The sequence below is a fragment of the Saccoglossus kowalevskii genome, chromosome 12 (assembly GCF_978046115.1).
Source record: "Saccoglossus kowalevskii chromosome 12, keSacKowa6.1, whole genome shotgun sequence".
NCBI lineage: Eukaryota > Metazoa > Hemichordata > Enteropneusta > Harrimaniidae > Saccoglossus > Saccoglossus kowalevskii.
The window spans coordinates 20,764,568-20,789,345 of record NC_140652.1 but is presented as its reverse complement, the minus strand read 5'-3'; the positions used below and the strand labels follow the sequence as shown (position 1 = coordinate 20,789,345).

General features: G+C 36.5%; 1 protein-coding gene across 1 annotated transcript; it reads right to left on the bottom strand.

Moving 5' to 3' along the window:
* Nucleotides 1-11,940: 11,940 nt before the first annotated feature.
* LOC146735618 (NXPE family member 3-like) lies at nucleotides 11,941-21,151 on the bottom strand. The gene is made up of 5 exons (XM_085505955.1): nucleotides 21,051-21,151; nucleotides 17,300-17,362; nucleotides 14,154-14,851; nucleotides 13,299-13,345; nucleotides 11,941-12,773 (listed from the first exon to the last, which is right to left on the bottom strand). Exons 1-5 carry the CDS (start codon nucleotides 21,078-21,080, stop codon nucleotides 11,941-11,943), a joined length of 1,671 nt encoding a protein of 556 aa, XP_085362081.1. The 5' UTR covers nucleotides 21,081-21,151.
* Nucleotides 21,152-24,778: the final 3,627 nt, after the last annotated feature.

Below are 24,778 nucleotides of genomic sequence, written 5' to 3'. Positions count from 1 at the left end.
TGAAAAAAATTGTAATGGACAAGTATATTAACATGCATACCTCATGTACCAAATTTGAATGAAAACTGACAAAGCACATCATGTTTTCAAAAAAACAAGATGGCCACCAGTCGGCCATCTTCGATCCAATCATTAAATCATTGCATCTGCACAAGTCCCAAATAAAGTACTATGTATGTACAAAGTTTGAAAAGGATCAGTCCAGGGATATTCAAGATACAGTTTTGGACGAATAGACACATGCATAGACAGATGCATGGATCGAGACAAACCAATAAGGCCCCGTTTTGGACTTCATCCACTAGTCTGGAATAGCATTCATTAACACACAAAATGACCATCAGTCAGCCATACTTTTTCATATCAGTAAGTAATTTGGCATGCACATGCTGACACACAGCACTTGAAAATTGTTTTTGGAATTCTTTAAATGTATACACACTCATTATTTCCAAATCACCTGAGTTGATGAACCACTTGGTTGAGGATTAGCCAATTCATCTAAAATTTCATCATCCATTTCCTCGTTTGGAAAAAGTTCCCTTTTTACAGTGGCTGGTGTATTTATCTACAAAAAGCAAAAAAAAAAGAAAAAATAATTAGGTCAATGATTCCATTACTATTTGAATGAGCTAGAGTTTGTAAGCTAGAAATGCTGACCATGAAAGTACTGCCTGTTTCTGACTTTGTCCGAATGTCATTGGTGAGGATGGATGCATTAAACTAAAGTGCTTAGACATTTCTGACTCACAATCAACGTCTTTCTGACATATTGGACACTTCATGTATTTGGAAGGAGAATGTAACAATGTCACATGTGTCCTCAGCGTATTCTCATCTCGGAATGATGAACTGCTACAACCTTTCATAGGACATGGATACGTCTAAACACAAAAATGTCATTGACGTGCTACATTCAGCAATAACGTTTTTTGTATCCTTTACAATAATTGGTCGCATGATGTTGTACCAAATTTGAGCAGGCTATGCATATATGAATGTTTTTCTACCAGGGAGGGGTGTGGGGCGAATAGAAAAATTAACCACAATATGGAGTACCATAGTTGGGAATCAGAAAGTGTTGTAGCATTCCTTGACGTCAAATTTCCATGTACTGTATACAGGGAAATTTGTCAGCAAGGAATGCCATTACACCATCAATCAATGCTCCACCCTTGAGGTATTTACACATTGTTATGGCCCTTCCCTTAGGTGGTAAATTTCATATGCGCATGCCAAGAAAAAAATATATCAAATTTTCCTACTCAGCCAACACTCCCATAGTAGAAAACATTGATAGGTACTATTGAGACCTTGAATGCCAGAGATTTTGCCCTGGAAATTGATTCTTTTAATGCATTTTTGCCATTTTTAATGAGATAATTGAACAATTGTATGTGCACGTATTTTTAGTATTTGTCAAGATGCCATGTATTTATGAACATTATCAAAATCATCAGTCACAAAGTTTGAAGACCATAGAAAAACATATTTTCAGGACCTGGTTTCGGAAACCCCAATATGCTGAATTTGTTCACAACCCAGACAGCCATCTTTAATAAGATGACAACAGTATTACATATATACTATGTACAGTATATGAAGTGAAAAAATCCAGGCTTGTCTACGTTTTGTGTTTTAAACAGAAATGGTCAAAAAACAAATCACTATATAATCCTATTTGGTGAATAGGAATAAAAAGTAAAGTACAAAGTACAACGTAAAACGGCTAATGAAATTTTGAGATTTTTTAACACAAAATATTGTGGCTGCTAAATGTGACAAAATTTAACTCATTTGAATAAAAATAAAAAAAGTTGCAGCTAACTCAACAACATAAATTACTTATGCATTTAGTGAGAACCTTCGCATAAAATTAATCACTGCATGAATACTAGTCTTACAATGATTTGTTTGGTTATTTTTTCCTGTCATCAATGTATTGTACAAAATTGGACTGGACTGTGTATGTAATATATACTTTCCAGATCAGAAGAAATGTATAATTATATTTATATGACTGAATAAATGCAGAAAAATATTGAAATCTAAGTTGGCAATATAGTTACCATGGCAACCGGCATTAATTGATCTGAACAAATGGGGAAACCCTTTTATTTATAGTGCTACATAGGTAAAAGTACATCTGGACACTCTCTACTTTTAATGCGGAAAATGAAAGCACCTGATATGTACACAATGAAATTAACATATGGCCATGCTTTGTAGCGCTACCTCAGGATTATTTATGGGACAGTCTGTCAAATATACGGACAAGTCCTACCTTTAGAAGTACATATGCTTATTTACAGTGTTAGGGAAGCAAAATATACATCAAGCAAAGTACGTTTTTCAAATCGAACGTGAAAGAGCATGTCAATTTGTCCACTCCAATTGGAGCATGTGGCAAAAAAATATTGACGAACATGCGTCTGCTTGCTTGCATTAAAATATTCTTGTCGGATCAGCATCAAAATATACACTGGTGTTCAGGGAGGCTGGCATAAATAGTGACACTATACAATTGGCAAACCTTGAACTCTTTGATGTACCTCTATGTGTGTGGGCTCATGTGAGCGTCTTCTGCCATATGAAAATTGGTGCTTACAAGTCTTAGTAGGGGATTTGGATTATAACACGATCTAAATCCAACGTTAAACCTATAAACGTTCCATTGTTTTTAGCGCCAAACCCCTTTGTACAACAACAAATATTTCGTTGGTGTTTGTGAGCTCTTGTGTGATTGGTCAATGCATGGACTGCTCTTCCACTTCTGTTTTTTACTCCCTATAAATTTGAGCCCTGTTTAACCATAGACAGTATAGTAGTATAGTAACACCAATGTCAAACGCCGTATGCCCAACGTAAGCAGGGCTGGAATATTATGATGAGCAAGTAAACAATGACGTCATATTTACTTCCATGCGATGTCACTACTTTCGTATCGAACTACAAATATCTTTCCGCAATGCGCATCTTCCGAACACACAATAGTTATCAGATGTTCTCGTGAACGTGGTTCACTAGTAAAAAATATGACTTTTAATATATATATTCCTCTTTAATTGAATAAAATTAAAAGTTAGTTTCAGACGGAAGTAATGTTTCCGTACATGTTATATTCAGTCTGTACCCCGTTTTCGACAAAATATTTGAATATTTTTGTTTTCATGGTGCATGAATCTTATTATGTTATTGTTTACCGACTATGCTCGTTTTTTATTTTTCTCTGCCACGCATTTTTTTTTCAAACAGACTTTGAATCCGTATGTTCTCTCGTCTGTCACCATCTTGACAATAGCTCACACTCTTTCAACGGGAATTCATGTCTAAGGTTGTACCCGTTTTCGACAAAATACTCGAATATTTTAGTTTTCATGATGCATGAATCTTCTTAGTATGTTATTTTCCACCGACTGTGCTCGTTTTTTGTTGTTCTCTATCTTGCACTTATTTTGAAATTAACTTTCAATCCGTCCGTTTTCATGTCTGTCGTCATCTTGACTACTTATTCACACTCTTTCAAACGGAATGCATGTGTAAGTTTATACCCCGTATTATTGTTTTCATGATGCATGAATCGTCAATTTTTTTTTAATTTTCACTGACTACACTTGTTTTTTGTTGTTCTCTGTCTCGCATTTTTTTTAATAGACTTTAATTCCGTCTTCCGTTTTCACGTCTGTCGCCATCTTGACTACACGTCCAGTCTTTCAGCGTGAATGCACGTCTACCTACGTTATACCCTGTTTTTATTAATAATTTCAACAAAATAACTCGAATACTTGTGAATAAATGAGGCACGATTGTCTTTATTATTTTATTTTCACTACTTTCGGTTTTTTGCTAGCGTTTCAAAGGGTTTCTTTTACGTGACGATCAAGAAAACGCAAATCTTCGCTATTTTCGATGTTGATGTCCGGGCTCTGAATCACACACACAGAGTTGTTAACATGAATTGCTGTGTCTACTGCGTTTGGATCTTCTTCACTATCATTTCCACCGTCATCAAAATCCGAAAAAAAATAAAAAAACATCGAGCAAATCATCTACACACGGGAACTCGTGATCAGCAACGGCCATTTAGAATACCCATGGAATACCGTAGGCGACTCTCATCAACGAAATTACGCAGTCCGCTTCATTGATTGTTTAGTTTGATAATTTATAAACATATATTCAGTGTGAGACTGTTGCTTTCAAGTTGTATTAATACAAAGATGATTTAAACTTGTCCCTTTCGTTACCAACGTATTCAATATACGGAAATAGCATGTGTGTGCGTTTGCGTGAGTGAAAGATGCAGGCGAAATTTCTCGTCAGTTCTATTTATTTCGAACGCGCGTGGTCGGCGCCTTTGATTACGTTTATTTTGTTCTTTCATTCGCGAAATCTATCACTGGCACCGTTTATTTTGTCATGTCTCACAACTGAATGTCCAAGCTGACTTTGTTTTGGCTGTATATAGTTTTGTGGACAAGGGAGGTCATCTTGGTTGCCTAATTATCTAATTAAAATACCTGTCAGTCATCTCTACCTTAACGAGAAATCGAAATAAATATTTAGTTTATGTTAACGGTTAGTTTAAATCAGCTTAACTTTTTTCCAGCCTACCCTGCTACAATAGAATCGCTGGAGTTGCTTGTCCTTCCTACTATATTGTCTATGGTTTAACTCCGGGGTTACGTCCAAACGGCACCCTCTTGACTGGAGATCTGTGTTAGAAAATAAACCTGTGTTGTTGCGGTGTACGCAAGAAGATGAACTACTTATGTTTTTAACATCACTTCACCTATTAACAATTCACCCCTAGACGTGATAATTTCATTTCAATAGTAAAAATCCGTTCTCAAAAATCCAAATAATCACAACCTCACCGAAATTCATTTTTTATTCTTACCCACAAGCCACACCCAGACCATTCATCAAAACGAGTGGTCTGGGGTATACTAGTACTCTGACCCATGCCGAGGACTTCCTGTTTGTAATGCTATATGATAAATCAGATTGACTATCACGTGAATCCAAAGACAATTGTCTTTGGTGAAACCAAATGAAAATCATTCTAAAATAACGTACTTATACCCAATTGATTCTGGAAAAAAATGACATTTGCAATAATAATCGACGAGCAGGTCCGGGTAGTAACGTTCGGTTGACGAAATAGACGATACAACAGTACTGATTGGACCTACATGAATGCTACTCTATTTCACATAACCAAATGTTGTTGTTTTTTGCTGTTGTACATTATCTTCGGTAATAACTCTGAAAGTGAAGTCTTATATCTTCAGCAGAACGTAGCCGTTAAAACTTGCAAAACGAGTCTGTTTCGATTCATCATCGCTTAAGCAGCATATAATTTATTTATTTTTTGACTCATTTAAAAAATACGAACGGTGTCAATATTTAAAACTGCATTCTCAGCGTGCCTCAGAATGATATAGATCTTGGCCGATCTTATTTTTACAAAGGACCTGAATGTACAGCACTAATTTCACCCAACCTCCTGCTCGCTTCTGCTTTTCGATTATCATTTGTAATCGCTTTTGCAACCGCCAGTTGAATAATTTTCGCTTATTTTTTCGAACGCGCGAACCCAGAAATATCGCCCGTCTGCATGCTCGCATTTTAAATACATGGCCGTGACATCAATATGTTCCTGGTGTATCTGCTCTCTGCCCTAAGGAGTTAGCATTGCCTGTATCACGTAATTGTCTCGATAATTATGTTGTTGAAACGATATAGCAGCCCTGGATTCAAACGGAACACAGTCTCGCTGTACGTTCGCGAACGAAACAAAGTATGATGGTTTGGAAATGTCGTTCGAAATTAAATAATGGTTAATACTCATTGAATCCTCAAACTTTAGCACTAAAACAACCATTTCGACAACTCATGTGCCAGTGTTCAGTGTTTGAACAAGCGGTCAGTGTTTTTAATAAGTGTTTCCGGTCGGAAATTAAGTGATATGTTATAAAATGTTATAAAAGCGAAATATTGGGCGAAATGAGTATTGATGCCCATTTATAGCTTGACATGCGTCACCAAATAGGGACATGGTTACAGTTGGTAGTACCATGGAAGGTACTAATCCATGGTAGTACCAGTACTAGTATACGCGGGAAGGGAGTCCAGAGAGGAAACAGGCAGCATCCCTTTTACGGGAAAACGTGAAATCGTGAAATCTCGACGGATTTGTTTCGTTCTCACATGTAATATTAAGTTTTGCGGGCTTCTGAGTTCAAAAATGATGACTAAATCAGCTAAAAAGCAAGCGTTTAGAAACATACCTATGCAGAATTTGGTTTGCCAGTACTTAATCCATTTTTAACAGCTAGGCTACTCTATTGACATTGGTTGTTTATTTCATGGATTTGGCACTTGAGGTGGCTGATAAGCCGTGTCGAAAACGTGCACAAAACAACCATTCCATTTACGATACGGATTAAAAACCAGTTGTAAGCACAAATTTTCATATGGCTCAAACAGCAAAAAGCCGCGCAACGCGCGCATTGATTTACCAGGAAAGAATTGTGAGTATCGTCGTCGTCTCGAAGACTCAAAAGTTTCACGACACAGTGGCGAGAGATGGTAGGCTTTTAAAAATCGCACATGAATTGATATCCAGCTAAAATGTATGCAGCAAGTATCTAATGATACACAAAATAGCTGCACAATGCAAGAACTACTTTACATGACCATAGTACATTCACCAAATACGCCCGCTACGATCGTTCATATACAAAATACATTTTACCCACATTTTATTTTTAAGTCAGTAGATCATTAAGACGTGGATTATGATGTTTCAAATATATAAAAATGAAAAAAAAATGTTATTCAGTAATATTAATATTATATATTATCCTTTGATACTCTGAGGCTCTGATCTCAGAAAAGTCAACCACACCCAGCGAGACACTATCGCAAACTACACACATGAGAGAGATGTACTTGTCAGCATCCCTCTTGTTAAAAAAAAACTCGTTTCGAAACCATGACTTTCAGTTGCCATTCCCTTAGAGGAAAATGTCTGAGCCTTTCCAATGACTCTCGCTTATTTTGTTGAAATTCTTTCTGAATGTTTTTATGCAGAGTCGACGCTCTCAGTCCACATATTCTGCACGCATACGAACTGACAAGATGTAGATCGATCGTCTCTGCCACATCAAATTCGATTTCTTCGCATGTTGTAGTTCTGTTGATCCCGCGAAACAGTCTCTTCCAGTTTTCTATATTTTCTTCTGGACTGCCACAAACAATGCACGATGTTTCTTTGGTTCTAGGCTATTTAATATTTTGCTCTGCTATTTTACTTGGAGTGACTGTATTCATTGTGTTCATAACGTGAACAACCAACGCGGGTCATTTAGAATAAATTTCCATACATTATGTTAATATAATTTATTTCGTGACGTCAGCATCAACTATGAATTATTCATATCAACTAGAAACCTGCAGACGTGGGCAGTTTCTCGGGACTATAGTCCCTTGCGTGAAAAGGTTCGCATTTCCCACAACACGCTTTCGGCGTTCAAATGTCTAGGAAACACAATTACATTAGGCCCGAGGACTGTCGACAGTCTATTCATTGTGCAAACATACACCATAAAATGATTGTAATTTGTACACGCCACCGAGTAAAAATTGGCTCTTCATTGTCGTCGTCACTACTACTACTACTGAGTAGCGGCAAGTTTCTCTTCTTAGACATCATTTTCCTATTATTATTTGTTATGGCTTTCAAAGCATAATTATCGTGATACTGACGCGTGTACTCGGTTGTAACGCAATGTGAAAAGATTAAAACAGCGTGACATCCAACGAAAATAACTATCGGAATTATCAGCCCGAAAAGTCCGTATATCAACCAGTCGCAACCAGTCCGCAATGACTGCTGCTGACACCATTAGATTCCCCTAAAATGCTATAGAATATGTTAGGTTCTAACCACTGCGAAATATCGAATACGCGGTAAGTGAGGCCCGAATTAGCGACGATTTTTAAAGGTGTTATTTGATAGCCGGATAGAATTTCCATCGTAATGGAAACGTTGTTGTGGTCGCGACGATCATTCAACAGGGACACATGACCAGAACACTATCTACTTTCTGTCTGTCTGTCTACTTTCACATTAGACGAGTACAAATGGTTCCATTGAGACATACTATCGAAATAAACCAGTAATGGAGGAATACTCGTCACGTTGTCGGTCTTGCTGGTGTGTCACAATATTACGGAACGTGATGTTACGTAAAGTTTTTACACCAGTCACAAACACCGGGACTCCTTCTAGACGATAGTAAAAATGCTGCATATTACGTAAATTAGATACACATTCACGGTTATCGTAAATTAAATTGGTATGTTCTAAATTACCCAACGTTATCACAAACACATCCAGTAACGTTGGCGAATTTTGGGTCACTGTAGACTGGACCCCCCTCGTATATGAGTAGTTCATGAGCTTTCATAATTACAAGATTTGTAAACTTATGATGTGGAGGCAGTAAAGCAGGGAATTTCGTAACAAAGTCTAACGGTGCGTTGTGTATGCGGCGATCACAACGCAGGATGTTTTCGTTATCCAGAAACAAGTTCAACTGTTGAACAATTGGGGCATGTTTACGATTGCGTATTCGGAGAGAATGTACGACGTCCCCATAATTAGAGCGTAGTAGGTCAGTGGTTCATCTCTTCTCGGCAGACAGTTGAACTTTGTTATAGTTTGATGACCTCTTTAATTTGTTTACAAGTCAAAGTACGTATGCGGTTATTCGTAGTAATTTATCCAGTTTGTTATAGTTATTTACATCCACAACGTATGCAAATATCGTCCAAAACTGGGTCAGAACCAGTATTATTGTCGCCTGTAACAATATTCCGGTACGACGGAATATAATCCAAGCAAAACATGACTACTTAAGCCCTCCATGGCTCATTTACGGCGGTGACAACAGCGGAAACGAATATGAAAAGAGGTTGTTGCAGAATCCTTTTTAACGGCGCGGTGCGGTAAATAGTGTTCGATATCTGGATCGGGGTAATTGACCTCAGAAATGGAACCGCATTGTTTCTGTTCGCTAATAATGTCATCGTATTTTGCGATAAGTTCCGGGGTGAGTTGACGAATAATACTTCGTGTGCGGCGTGTTGTCACATCATAGTTTGTCGGTAATGGTGGGTGATCTTTTTTCCAATGTAATTTGGCAGTGTAGTTCCCATTGTCGATCGAAAGATACGAGTCCGTGTAGGTTTCCAAACAGTTCATCGACTTCCGGGTTGTCTTTTGTTCCAATAAGCTCTAGATCCCACACATTTTGGATATTTGCTTCGTTCTTAGGGTGAATGTCAGAAAGTGTCTTCTCTGTTTTGCGATTGAAATCAGGAATAAGAGAACACTTTAGAGGCTCTGAAATATGATTCTCTGTGGTCATGACGTGTAGAATACGAACATTAGTCCACGACTCGGCTCACACCAGACGGGCTGGATAACAAGTAGCCGAATTTTGATGAAACTGCGGTTGGACCAGTCTTGCCTGGAATTACTAGTGAACCAACGTATGACCAATATAAGTCGGCCCAAAACAAAAAAATATGATGAAACTTCATTCTATCATAGCCCAACTAGACTTTTTTTTAGATTTTTGAAATCTCATAAAATTTGTTTAATAAAGGCGTACAAGAAGCTTGGTGTATTGGAGCTAAACACGTCTGGGGGTACGTCACTCTTCAAGCCACAACTGTTTGTCGTTGATGGCAGTATCATGATGCGTGAGTAATTGTACTTAACGAGCAATTTAAAAACAAGCTGTATGAGGGCGCTATATACGAATTCGGACTAATTTTATATTTTGGCAATTCTTATAGCTAATGCACATTTTAAATTGTAAACGGTTATACACACCTTGTACGGATAAATATTATGAGGCAGTTTCCGGAAAACATCAAAATAAATGTAATTTACAATGGGCGTACTCTGCGTACATGACGTGGAAGAACACAAAAATACGCCGGAAACGTAAGTTGGCGTGTATTTCTGCATTCACGTTTCTTCCGTCCAACTTAATCAGCGGTTATTTAAAAGAATATGTTGAACGAAAATCTGCGTGTTTTTTTTCAGAAATTGCCGTTGATTTACGTTGAACTGAATGGACGACAAACGTAGCATTTCAGGCTGACGGTTACGCGACGGATATACCACCCTTATAGTCCGACGGTTACGCGACGGTTTTACGGCATAACAGCCATGTAGCACATGCAGCTCAGGGCGTGCACTGCAATATGAAGTCAGATGACGCGCCCGGTCACATGATCACCTCACTCACGTGACCAATGTTAAAGCAAGTATTGGTGTGGGGAGCTCAAATAACCAGAATATTTTTATATATTTTAATTATATATATATCAAGTATAAATGAGAATAGATGTTTTGTCGTAACGTATATATTGATTAATTACGACACCACGATTATCTGGACTACTACATTTATTTTTTATATCGGTCTTAGCAAAGAACCACAAAATATCAGTACCGAGGATTCTGTTATTCTAATTAGTCCACCACTGTTCTATCTCCCTTAAAAGTTTGTTCTATGTCAAAAATTAACGCTGTTTCGTTTTTCATTACTTTGCACAAAATAACGACAAATGCGCAACCATATCAAGTACGAAGTCTAAGCAGGTAGTGTCAATAGATCTGGTGTCGTGGCCTGGGGTGCGAAAACGAAAGTTGCTCCCCAAGGAAGTAGTTTACACGAATCAGCTCCCTGCACGCACCTAAATCGGGAAAGTAGTGTCACGTGAGTGTATTGGTCTATTGCAAACTCATTTATTTTAGTAAAAACACATCCAGTTGCGTTTTATGTTTGAGATTATTACTCAAACACCTTTTCAGTTATCAATTTCTTCGTTCGATATTTTTTCAAAAATCTGCCCACGCTCGCTGCTAGAATCCGCCATTCATAATTTCCGACCAGAATAAAAAAATGCCGACCGGCGCTATGCAATTTGTTTGCAACTTGAATGCAAGCGATAGTGCGCCATCAAGTAAAGTCTATTACAAGTACACTAAAACACTTCTTGATACAATTCTAGACAAACAAACTAACTAAACAAAGACAAATGAAGTTGAATTATTGGGTCCCACAAGGAAAATAACTCTTAAAGTGATTTAACACAGTGAAAGTAAAGAACAGATAACTAACACAATTTTGTTGCTACATACTATAAAGATTTAGACATGCAAATGATATATTTTAACAATTTTCAAATTTACAATTGTTTGCATACTGGAAAATATTTTCAGTACCACATATAAACATGCCAGTCTTTTGTACCCTAAGCCAAACCTACATATCAAATGAAAATACGAACAACTGGTAGCCTGATTTGCAATCCGTTTATGAATTCTAACAAATATTTTGTTGTCCGTTGCCATGTTAATGGTAAGAATGGATTTGTTGATAACTTTTCCCACATGTAGGTGTGAAGAATCTATCAAGTTTGAATAAAGTCGGTTGAGTCTCGCATTTCCAATTACAATGAACTAAAACTTGTATAAGAGCTATTTGAAAGCTATTGTTGCATTTTGTACATTTTAAAAGAAATTGCATCAAAGTCGCGTTTGTATTCTGTTTAATTTTGAAAAAAAAAAAAAACGTATGAATATGACCAGAATTATCAAGTAGTGTTCTAAAACCGTTAAATGATGTGGCTTAAATGAGCCACACAATGTATGCGTTGTCAATGATAATTGCTTAACATTGCCGATAATTGCCGCAGTCTGTGACAGGTCTTAGGCTATCAAGAATGATCAATATGAAATTACAGAATATTTATTTTCCATATTAAACTTGTCATCCTGCTATCTACTTTAACTTCACTGTTATCAATCTCAAAGCGATTGACATAAAAAAATATTACACTCAATCAATGTTAATAATACTTCTCGGGGCATACATTTGAGAGTAGAAGATTTATCTCTTCTTTTACCACGTGTTCAGGCATATGCACAGTCTTATTCGCATAGGAGGAATAGTTAAGTTCCCAAACATCAATAAATGTCAACCACAACTCGGATTTAAAGACATTTTTCAATATATCATTGACGCCTCTCAACAAAAAATCGCTATTGCCAAGGTTCTTTTCCCATCCATCATATTCCCGCGCATGCGAACCACGAATAATAATCTTTGAACCTGGACATCTCTTTTTAAATTCATACAAGTGTTGTTTAATATATCGCAGTCTTTCATCAAATGCAGTCACAGTCCAATGTGTGTAATGAGCCCATGTGCCAAGTACTATTATAGTGTTACATGTTTTAATATTTTCCAAAATCTCGTATTCTAATGGAAAATGTTCTAGTGATAACTTTTGTTTAGTTGAGGCCAACGGGTGGAATAAAAAGAACAGAGTCATACCGTCGATGACAGCTTTTCCCCGCGTCTTCTTGTAAAGGAATTTTTGGATTTTTTTCGGAGTATTTTTATAATGTTCATCCCACGTGACATTATCGCTTGGAATACCAAGTAATTGATATACCTCTATAAACCACTGCCTTGATGTTGAGTCACCAAGAAAATATAACTCACTATATTCATTCAAACACATTCTACTAGACTTTCTGTTAAAACGAGTAGTTTGACAAACCAACGAATGCCAAGTGTTGTTGTTCCAGAAACCAGTAGGCTTGAATTCATCCATATATAGTCCGTCACTGCATATTGGAATTTTATTTAATAAAGATTGTAGTTCGAACGATGAGTCTGTTGATAAAGAGCACACCATTGTGAGTATGTGCATGATTAAAAAACAAAAGAAAAACTCACATGCACGAAAAAAACATGATACCAGTTATGATAACAGTTATGATTGTGTTACTTCCCTCGACATTACATATAAATGATAGCGTACAAGTAGCACTACAGTTTTTGTTCACATGTATATCGTTAAATCCCCACGGTTTCTGAACAATACGATTAATAAACTACAAAATTACCACGCAGATTAGTGATTAATTGGGTAACCCATCTATGTTTAAAAGATGTAAACTGTGGATAAGTACAATTCAATACTTGTATAAAACCACCACATGATGTAAGTAGAAAAATATATATGTATTTCACAGTTTTTTCAGTTCACCATGTTTTATAGAATAATTTAAACACCACACTTGTTTACATGACTGTCGGGAATGGCGTGTCAACCTAATAGAAGAGCCCCATCAAAATGTAATTTTAACGGCGCAAACTAAAGTGACAAACTAAAGAGATGTATAGTAATCTACTCACTATGTATGATCAAATTACTTGGGTTGCCGTTAATCTTCTGATAGGACCTGTTGATTAATAGTTGAAATTAGAAATCAGCTGAAAGTTGTACAAAGCAAAATTAAGGTTACAATGAAGCCCAATTATCCATTTTGTCTTGCACTTATATTTTCGCGTGGAGTTTATAATGAAATGTAAGTGAAGGAGGTCAATATTCTTGAAAGAGGAACTGCTCTAAATACTTCTCATCTCAAGTTCAAATCAAATCAAGTAAAGTCGTTTGCCTCGGCTTCTAAGTAAATATCCGAGTGGATTAATATGATCATGATTATAAAAACAACATTATTGACAGGATTTACAGTTCAAGAACACAAAAACACAAAATCACAAAAACATGGGTAAGCGCATCCTGCTCTGCATTTGTAACCTGAAATATTTCATCCTGAACATCCTGAGTCCTAATCAAATAGTTGTTCAGTTGTCTGTTAGAAGCCCGAGCTCTACACAAGTCAATAGGCAAGAACTTATCTGTGATTAATCGTGTGGCAGTGGCATCATAGTTAAGTTTATTACACCTGCCAAGTATGAATTTATGCCACAATTAGAATAATATTTTGTCAAACACACCACTGATATGGCCCTAGAAAAAATGATGAATAGTCGGATAAATCTGATTTAGCCATCTTAATGGAGGATTTCATAACAAGCTATTAAGATTTTCAATAGATTGAATTCTAAACCCAAATGATTTTAGGAGCAATTAAAGTTATATGAACTAAAAATTTTCAGTTTATATACAGATAAATTGACAGCAACACACCACAATTAATAATATCTCATTAGACGGTATGTTATATTGCTAGCATATGTAAATACCTGTTAAACATGTCTTCCAGATGTTGCTTATTGTCCAATGATACACTTGCTGTATGAAAAAATTTTAAGTCCCCACATGTCAGATTCACTGGTTTTTCACACAAAATGAGCGTTCTACCAAAATGTAGATTTCTCATGTGTTCACATTGATTTGCCCACGTCCCCTCACGACGCAGGTGACACACACTCGTCTCTTCTAAGCCACCTCTGCTGTAGACACCTTGCCACGTCATTTTTTCCGTTTTTCTGAAGACGTCCTCAATGTACAGTGCGGCATCGCGAGTATGAACAAGCTGAATATCAATGAACGCTTCCCCACTCCATGCAGCGAAGAAGTATATACTGTATGTACCGTTGTCATAGTCAACTACATTGCCCATTACACTGGATTTGAGATTTGGATTGAACATCATTGGTTTCCATATATCACCACCAAGAACGCGTTGCCTTCCGTTATCATCTTTGGCATCTTTCATGATGTGTATGTGATCAGCAAAGTGGTAATTTGAGATATTTCCTCTGATGCGAAATAAAGAGTTTTTAGCGCTAGTCATTCCCATACTTCCTAGCTCACCCAAGGTAATATTCCATGCATGACGTTTCAAAGCCATTCTGTTGCTCGCATCGTTTACGGGGAAACGCCATATTTGGAAATTTGTTTTTGCTGAAAGTGCTTTCAGATTCATGGTCGACATGTGCTGCAAATGAGAATTACAGACAATAGGTTCATTTCTGTTATATATTATTTTTTATAAAAAATCATTAGTACATTAAATATACATTATTATATAAAAGTTTTACATTACAACATCAGCTACATAGTAACATTACAAATGGACTATACATAGTTTTGTATAATTACTGCTTGAAGTATATAAAAAGTATGTAAACTTGCATTATTGACTAGCTTTATCAAACGCTTGAATGGCAATCTTCTAAAAAAAAAAACACTTATCCACTGAAATTTAATTTTGGGGGCGCAATTTGCAGAATTTGGAAACTGGGAAACGCCATAGTGGGGATTTTGTGTTTGCTGAAAATACTTTCAGGTGCATGGGCGACACGTTAAATCCAGAAATATGCTGCAAATGGGAATAACAGAAAAAAAAATACATTTATGTTAAATTGTATATTATGTGGAAATTACGAGGATATCTCAAAGTATGCACGAAGACAGTGCAGCGGAAGTGTCAAACTACGCGCAGCACAGTCTAGGTGCATATTTTCAGGTATCCTCGTAATAATCTTATTATTATTATTATTATTATTATTATTATTATTATTATTATTATTACTACTATTATACATCTTTTCCTTCCAAGGATACATCATGGGAATGCCGAAATCTAAAAAGTTTAGAACAGAATCAGCGAACTTCTTTGTGGGAGTCCGGTTAAACCGTGGTGGCAGCCATGTTTGTTTTTATTATATTAAAGAAGGCTTACGCGTGCAATCATTTCATATTTGGAATTCTCATTTCCTATATGGTAGGATGAAAATACTCCGTAAAATACCACAAAATTACGCCACACTGTAACTTATGATGTTACGTCGACAGATGTATAATAATATTAATTATATAACACCTTATACGTACAACACCAATTTACAGTTATACAATGTAGCATTATAGTCGCCAAATATCAGCGACATTAAAGACGAAACATGCACAGTTTGTAAAAACAACATTAAGCTTGGTGCCTGAACTTGCATTTTTGTCTAGTCTATCAAAAGTCTGAAATTGTCGGTAATTGTACGACATTATACGACATGCGGAAATGTTTGCATTTGCCAATTTTCATTTGCCGATACCTTATTATAAGGTATACAATCATGTGTTATTTTAAGTAATAATCTCTAATAAAATATTAATTTGTGACATGTATGCAGGAGACTAGGAACATTTTCTATCAGCATTATCGATGGTAAAAACGTTTTACAATTATTACATTTGAGACATACTGATGAAAAATGTACTTCTTCTTATGTTTTATGCTATCATAATAGTAATTCAGACAAATTACCGACGAGTTTTCATTATTGGATCAAGTGAGAATTCAACACAAACTTAACGATTGAATGGCGCCAACAAAGTTGCAACTATGCGAAGGTGTTTTTCATTGATGATTACAGTGTCAGTGTACGGAATATTTTGTTGAGCATGCTCAGTGCGGGCAGTGTATGGCGGGCTTAGTACAAAAATCATGATTTAACATCACCAAAAAGTGCGGCCCATCTTTTTTTTCACTAACTTTGCTAGCAACAGAGCTCCGACGGAGTGATTTAATCGCAAAAAAATGCCTTTCCGCCTTATTTTTTAAAAGTATTTAAAACAGAATTATAAATAGCATACGCGGGCTTTAGTGTTCATCAATTATTCTGATCTTCACGTAGTCGTATATTTCAGTACAACGCATGCTATATCTCGATAGTTTGCAGTCGAGCGAATATTTTCTTATGATAATCAGCAGTGCCGGGTCGTGTATTTCTAGTATATCACGCCGAAATTATTATAATACACAGAAGGATAGAAACAACCTACCTGACGGTCGAAATAGCTGTGCTATCGTACAATAACATTGTGTAAGCCAAGTTAAGTAAGTCACAAAAAAGTAGTTCGGCTCTGGCTATTAATCAAATAGCAACTAAACTAAAATTGTTCCAACAATAAAAATAAAGAATTAATGATATAGTAGCAAAAAAAAAAATCTGCTAGACGGTTTTCGAGAAGAGGCCAAAACTGTAAATGTTTTGATGCCGATGGACAATCGCATATATGAACAGCTCCGCTCCATCTTAGACGACAACAGCGTTAAAAATCGACAATTTGGTAAATACGTCATGGGCACTTGTATTTTCTGTTACGCTGCGTAGATCGTTCACAAGTAAACGACATGCGAAAACACGCTGATAGTTATTTGTTGATGAAAATAACTAGGATTTATTAACGTGGAAGAATGTGTTCGTGTGGTTGAACACAGTCACTGACCAGTTATCTTCTTATAACAGAGCTGCACGCAAAACCGATCGACCAATAAGAATGCGATAATTGATTGCAGGGAATAATAACGTACACTTTGCTGTGTGAACTTCGACTTAATAGTAGTTGTATTAGAGACAAATATGAATAAATAAAATGGACTTACATGTATCATTACCAAAATAACTATCCCTGCAAATCCAATAATGGTCATGAAAAGCACCATCATCTAAAAAAAGTAAAAAATAATGATATGAAATAACAGGTGATTTAACACCGAATATTAGTGTGTGTACATGCACTGTTGACAAGACGTAACAACCTGTGTATTTACGTCTTGTTTCCACCGACAGTTACTAATCTAACGATCATCTTTCATGCATAAATTGTTAGATTTGTATATCAAAAGCCAAATACACAATGATTTGGATGCATAAGCTCTCTCCGTGGTTTGATACAATGGAAACGAACCAATTATCTTACGAGAATCCGCTATCCCATGACAAGCATGGCTGAATTAGTTACCGTGTAGATTGTACACTGACGCAATGTAAGCTCTTAAATAAGTTCACAAGGCCACACCGACTTAATTTTATAGATGACATCCGCGCGCGCATACGTTTTCGCCTGTTCTCAAACAGATCAGCTTTCTGTCCGAAACCTGCCGACTCATATTGTCGCAAAGCACTGGCTTGTCGTAAAATTCGTTTTGGACAACCACAAAACGTGCCAATTTTGTCGTAAATGATCTTCTGCACATGCGTATTGCGTTGCCGGGAATTACACCATGGCGACCACGCCACCAAAACACGTGAGCATAAAAGTTCAGAACAAATTGTTGTAGACTAGTACGCAATTGACGTCGGCCAGGGAGATGTATCGTTTACACAGCATATACGAGAGATTGGTAGTGGCAAGCGAGTTTCGCCCAGAGTAATTTGCTTGCACACACAGTCAGCAAGATACATGTACATAATTTTCTGCATCCAAATTTTTGTTGACTCTCTGTTGGTGTTTTTTTTTCAAGACTGAGCCTCTTATGATTTGTTACATAGTTGAAGTATCACTTTAAAAGCTGTAGTTTGAATGTCAAAGAAGTTAATTTCCAGGTTGCTGTTGACAAACTTATTGTTCATTTTTAATTCAATTATTTGTTTCAATACAACACAGTAAGTTTTTCTTTATTATTGAGTTGATGTGTATGCTTTTGGAATAGCTAACGTCTGCCTTATTCTCTTGCCTTTTCAAAATCAAAGAAGATGATACCTGTGACAGTAATACAGAACGAGATGTGTACATCAACATGTGCCTCCTACAAATAAAGACTTCTTGTTGTTTTTTTGATACACTGTGTTCTGTGGTTCAATTCGTAATACCAGCTCCGTAGTTCTGTGGTTTTAGCAGGATTTTTTTTTGGCAGGATATTTTTTTCCTCGCCCTCTCGCATTAGTTTTGGGGTCTCCAGAGAATGTCATCCATATAATTAAATCAGTGTGGTCTAAGTTCAGCTGTGTATCCAAGCAACCAGTGGTGTGAATGGGAATGGATAGTGAAGGGAAAACATGGTATGAAGAGGTCAATCAGATTCGCATGGTAGTTGGATGATCTCACAGCGCATAGTTTCATTGTCTTGATCACCACGACAACCTGAATGCAAACATCATTCATCAGAGAGCTCGACACTTTCAGAGGGAGTGTTCAACTGTGTCAAATTTTACAATGTCGTCAGTACCAGTGTGATTGAATTTGATTCATTCGAGCTAACCAGTGTTGTCAACTTTGTAGATATCAACAGTAACATTTACAAACATTGACACCACAGTAAGTCATTATTTGTTGATCACAATCTATGTCAATGTCAAAAAATCGACCGTATGTGATAAATAAATAATTTTGCTCATTGACGGTCAACGACTTGTGTAACGAAACGCATATTTCCTGGACCATGCACCCTGACCTCCCAAAGATTGAACGTACTGGCATCAGTGTGAAGCTCAAATGCCCCAATAAATGGTGTGTGTATTCAGTTTGTGAAATCAATGCAAGTCAGAGGGGCTACCATTTGTCATGGTGATCAAGACAATGGAACTATCCATGGGTAGTGAGATCATCTATCATACCTTACACTCTGCTTCAACTCTTACAGAAGGTTCGACCTGATGCTGTTTCACAACGGATGTCCTACTAATGTCACTTGTAAAACCAATCAATCATTATTTCATCTCATATTCCAAACATTTCATCTAATATTCACTCCATTATTAATTATATTCGCGTTATTTCACCTCAAATTTTCATTGTTGCATGTTGCTGTACTCATTATCTGGGCTGGTTGCGTGCTCTTATACACGCTTCTAAAAACCGGTTTGAGAAGTGATATTAAAAATAGTAAAAACCAAAGATCACATCGACGAATTGAACTTTAAAATAATACAAATGGATGTAATAATTTTGACATGAATACAACGCAATATCACTCTGAAAACATGTTTAAACTTGCTTTTGTTATCCAGCAGACAGACAAACACACACGTTTGAAAAGGTAAAGAAAGAACTTTTTCTATTATGTTAATCCTCGTAAACTGTAACTAGTAACTATGATCTCCTAATTGTTGTCGGTAAGACTAATACTAGTAGAAGTACAGACAGAAAAGTAAGTTGAAGTGTGGGGTGAAAACATGTTCCATCAAGCGAAGCAATAACTACCATGTTAAATAAACACTGACCACTTCACACCAGACATCTAAATCATCAAAGCTTTCTGAACCACTGAGGAGATCGTAAATTTTACATAACAATACTTAACGCGTACCCAAAGATTTGGACTAGCTGTGGCGGTATTGTTTTATATTTTGCGTGTGTTTTGTTTAAACTGTTGTTGCCATGCCGTGAATACAGTGCCCATACCGTGGATATACATTACCACACTATGCCCTTATGTGTGGATTGCTCATATTGATGTGTGCCTGGTCGACCAACAGTAGCGATGAAAAGCCGTGAAAAAATGCCTGAAAACCGTCTGCTTATCGCCAATTTTTAAAGCAAAATGTTATATCACACATAAATAATCATATCCGAAGTTCATTAGTAAATATATAAAATGAGTAAATCATATAAAATGGGAAATTCAGGCCTCGAAGTTCACGACATTGGCCCAGTTGGACCGGTAAAAAAATGCAAAGTAAAATTTTGTTTCACACAAAAATGTGTTTGTTCTTTTGTAAAATCAAAAACAGTTAAATCCCAGGATTGTTATGTGCTTATTTTGAAAAATAACGCTTGATAAGTTTTACTATCGCAAAGCTCTGAATATATAAATCATTCCGAATTCATCAATCTGAACTTTCAACCTTCATGTAAGTAAATAGTATTATGTACGCCTGTGCGTAATAATATCTTCGCGTGTGCGACCACCTTTCAGTGACTCATTCATTGTTATGTTGAGAGCTTATGATAATTCATAAAACGTCATTAGTTTATTGAAATTTACAAAAGCGGGTAAAAAGGTGAGAAAGGTCCGTGTTGACGATAATGTATCAACTTGTGTGCAAAAAAGTGATGAACACTGCTCCACTAGTGGAAAAGACATGTAGGTGACTATAATTAAACATTTGGGTTGCGCAGGTAAAATATTTTGTGGACAGGGTACCTATACCCAGAGTATAAACATAAACTTCGAGGCCTGTAACATAGTGTCGGCCTCATAGTGGCATCCATATTACCTTTTCAGTTAATTAATTGGATTTCACCATGGTTGGCTGACTCCCTTGCACAACTGGAATTGCAAAATGCATTCTGAACACGTAATGGAAACTTATAACATATAGAAAAGCACATAGTGTGCCGAATAGGTGACAACATCTATGCTTAGAAACAGAAACAACGTCATCATATAATTAAAGTGTTTGTGAACTTACCTTTGGCATGGCACATGGTTTCATTGTCATTAAAAATAAGAAAAACAGTTGAATAACTTTCAGTGTACTTTTAGTTCTGCTTTAACGCGTTTCCAGACTTGAATTGTGGCCAAACCAATAATTTAAATATGAATGAGAGGCTTGACTATACCAGCTAGTCACCACACGTGTTTATGCTCAGATGACATTGTATGAGTGAGAGCTTTCATTCGTTGTGTAGACTGTCGATTGAGTTTTCAGAGATCAGAGCCTCAGAGGCTCAGAGGTCAGAGACTCAGAGACATGTGCTGGTATTGTGAAAGCCCCTTGTTTTATATGCGTATGAAACGATGATTATTTGAAGTTAAATTGAAATACATAAACACAATTCATTCTCGCTAACTAGAGTGTGTTGTGTTTCTACTCGCTTGAAAACCATATTTATGTAGAACGGATTAGTATGTCGCTGCGAGATGGCGTGATCAAAGACGATAACGCAATTATGATGACTAAATATTATATTATGTTGAGCCGTTTCTACGGGGTATTTTAAATCATGTTTTGTAGGCGTAGAATGGATGTCTTTGGATGAAAGGATCATCTCTAAATAATCACATTCTATATATTAAGAAACCCTTAACAGCTCCAGTCTCTGAAATTCAACAAATTAAATTACAATGTCTATTTAACACAATGCAAAAAGCCTAAAAGGTCGAATTTCAAAGGTCATTTTTGATAAAATGCACAATATGAATGGAATTGACAAATATATATTCAGGGGTGGGGGTGATAGAGGAGCTTCGTTGACTGTGTGGTATGAAAATGTCAAGAATATTTTAAGGCGATTTAGTACAAGTGTGCTTTTGGATAATCCTCAGGTCTGATATGGTTGTGGACTAAATATGTTAATTTCATAAATTAGCTAATTTGCATATTTTTGGACCAGAACTTAGTAGGAATATGTATGTAATGTCATACCAGTTTACATTTGAGAAAAATTTACATGTTAAATAGCTAATTAGCATATATTGCATTTTGTTAAAGTCATTTTCTGATTGATACACATTTTATTAAGTGTACATCGTTTGGTAATAGCATACTTGTTTTCGGCCAATTTGCATCACATGTGTTTTTTATACCAATGCCTAGAAACTGGGTAGGTCTATACTAGCACATATATCTTAACAAATTTTTCATGGGGTATGTAGCTGGACGAATCAATTTTGGGCCATGCTCAAAAAAATCCTTGTTTCTCAAACTTTTTGTTGGTGAGCAATTTTGAATAAAAAGCAAGACTTTTTTACTAAAATTCAGACTTGAAAAGTAAATATTTGTTTGAGATTGTCATGCTCAAGAAATAGAAAGTTCCCCATGACCACTTCACACACTGCTTAGTATAGTTATTTTAAAACAATGACACCGTCATATCATATAGGATCTTATGATTATAAGATACACAGTCAAATGATGTCGACATGTCATTCAAACAAAACATCACTGTGTTTTGCGATCATTAGCACAGAATATAAATGATAATGTGTCCTAATTAATTAATAAGCACACACCCAATATTGACTATACCTGTATGTATTATTTATTTACTCAACCTATACAAATCGTTTTACGTATTTAAATGACCACAGATTGCAACTTGGTTATAAGCAAGAGTATTAAAACATTACTTTTAAAAATATCCATATACCTCCCTTAGTAGCTGGCAGTGGATTGCGTTAAGATGTGGGCGTATATCTTCTGGTATTTCAATATTTGACCACAGGGAGTTGGACAAACTTATGTATTTTAAAAAATTATTAAATAATAAAATATTATATAACTTTTCTTTCACCCCCCTTCCTGGTATCTGTTTCATGTAATCACTGATCTTTGTTTATACCACTCTTTCCTTTATTACATTTTTTGTTACGCGATAATGTTATATACAAATGTTAACGCGCAAAGTATACACACCCTAATATAGTAAAATATCCCAAGGGTTATCACAAATGAACTTGTGGAGATACTCTTTGACATCAACAGTGAGTCTCAACCATTCATGCTCTGCCTCTAGTAAAATGAGTTTAATCTGCTTCTTTGAGTAAACATCTATGAGGCTCATTTGGTTGAACTGGAATACGTAATCGTTCCTTTGCTCTTCATTCCAGTCGAACCAATCAGAGTAGTTGACACCAATATGCTCAGCTATGTCTGCCAACTCATATTCATCGCTTAGACCAATCAGTGCCATCATGAGCTCATGTTGCTGGCGTTCAACAGCTGATTCAAACACTTCTGTTGTTACTTCCATTTTCAAAAATTCTTCTTTGCCTCATTTCTTAGTTTTAATCACTGCTTCTTTCTGCTTGGTAAGAAGTAAATTAGGAGTTTCAGACTGATTAAAGTAACATCGCAGTGGAACACCACCATCATCTATCGGCATCCCTGCCTTTATTCGAGCTGATCTAATCATAAAAAAGGTTAATCATCTCGTGGTGTTTATCCAAGTATATCCAATACTGAGACTGATAACCATCAACATTCAGCTTCAGAATCTCCTTCTCCTTTTTAGCCACTGGGCCTTTCAACACTTTTAAGTCTTCGTTTGAAAAGACAGAAACTCTGGTCAGCAACATCTTTGATTCAGATTTTTCATAGAAACATATTGCAAGTTGCACGGAAATGGAGAAAACACCTCAAGCCTACAGCCTTTGGAGACTCTTCTGCCTGTGCCAGTACTAAGGCTATCTCTCCATCTGTTAGATAACTTCTCAGTTTTTCTCTCAGCTCTTTTGGAGGAAGTGATACAGCAAGCAGTTTTCTTAAAGGTGGTATAATCGGTGTAGTGGTGTAGTCCAACAGGTCCTAGAAACACTGGTGGTTGGCCCGAAATATTGCTTTTTAACAGTAAATGCCTGTAAGTGAAGGGGCGAGATTCACATTTCCCAATCTTGAATGTTGGATCAACTCCAAGTGGATAGCTTAAAATCTCCTCACAACAAAAACGTTTCATATCAAAAACCTGTTGTTTTGTACCAAGTACCCACATGTCACAAGAACTCGTCTCATGCCCCAACACAACAGGATCACCATTTTCGTGTTTTACTCTGGCATATTCTTTCAAGTCTTTCACAGAGTCACTTGATGTTACAATTTTCACTTTAACCTTCATTTCGCTCACAGTCTTCCTATTGAGAAATCACCATGATGTGTTGCTTGAAGTGCTCCTCCAGTTTCATCACACAGCTTCTTATGCACAACAGCAGTGGAGGTCCATTGTGACAAGTATCCCTTTGCCTTAGCTGAAGTGGCCTTTCGTTTACTGTGAAATGGCTTTTTTCCTTTCCTCCATATGTAGGCACCTCAAAATCTACTGATGTTTCTCCATTATCAGTGTGGTATTGTAGAAGTGCGACTGGATTTACAGGTTTTTCATTCTTGTCTGTCATATAAAAGGATGATTTTACCAAATGAAATTTCTTTTTGAATTTATGTGAATCAGAATTTCATTATCCTTAACAGGGCTGATTTTCGTGTTTGCACTTAGGATATACACTTGCAACACTCCATCAACCTCTTCACACTCCACCAATCTACAGCCTATAAGCTGGGTATGTAGAAATGTTCCATTAATGTCACTTCTTACGTCCTCTATACAAGTGAAATAATTGAGGTCCATAAGAAATGCAGCATTCTCCCGACATGTTGGGGGTACCTGCTTACACTTAGATTATTGATGATTTACTTTCTTTAAA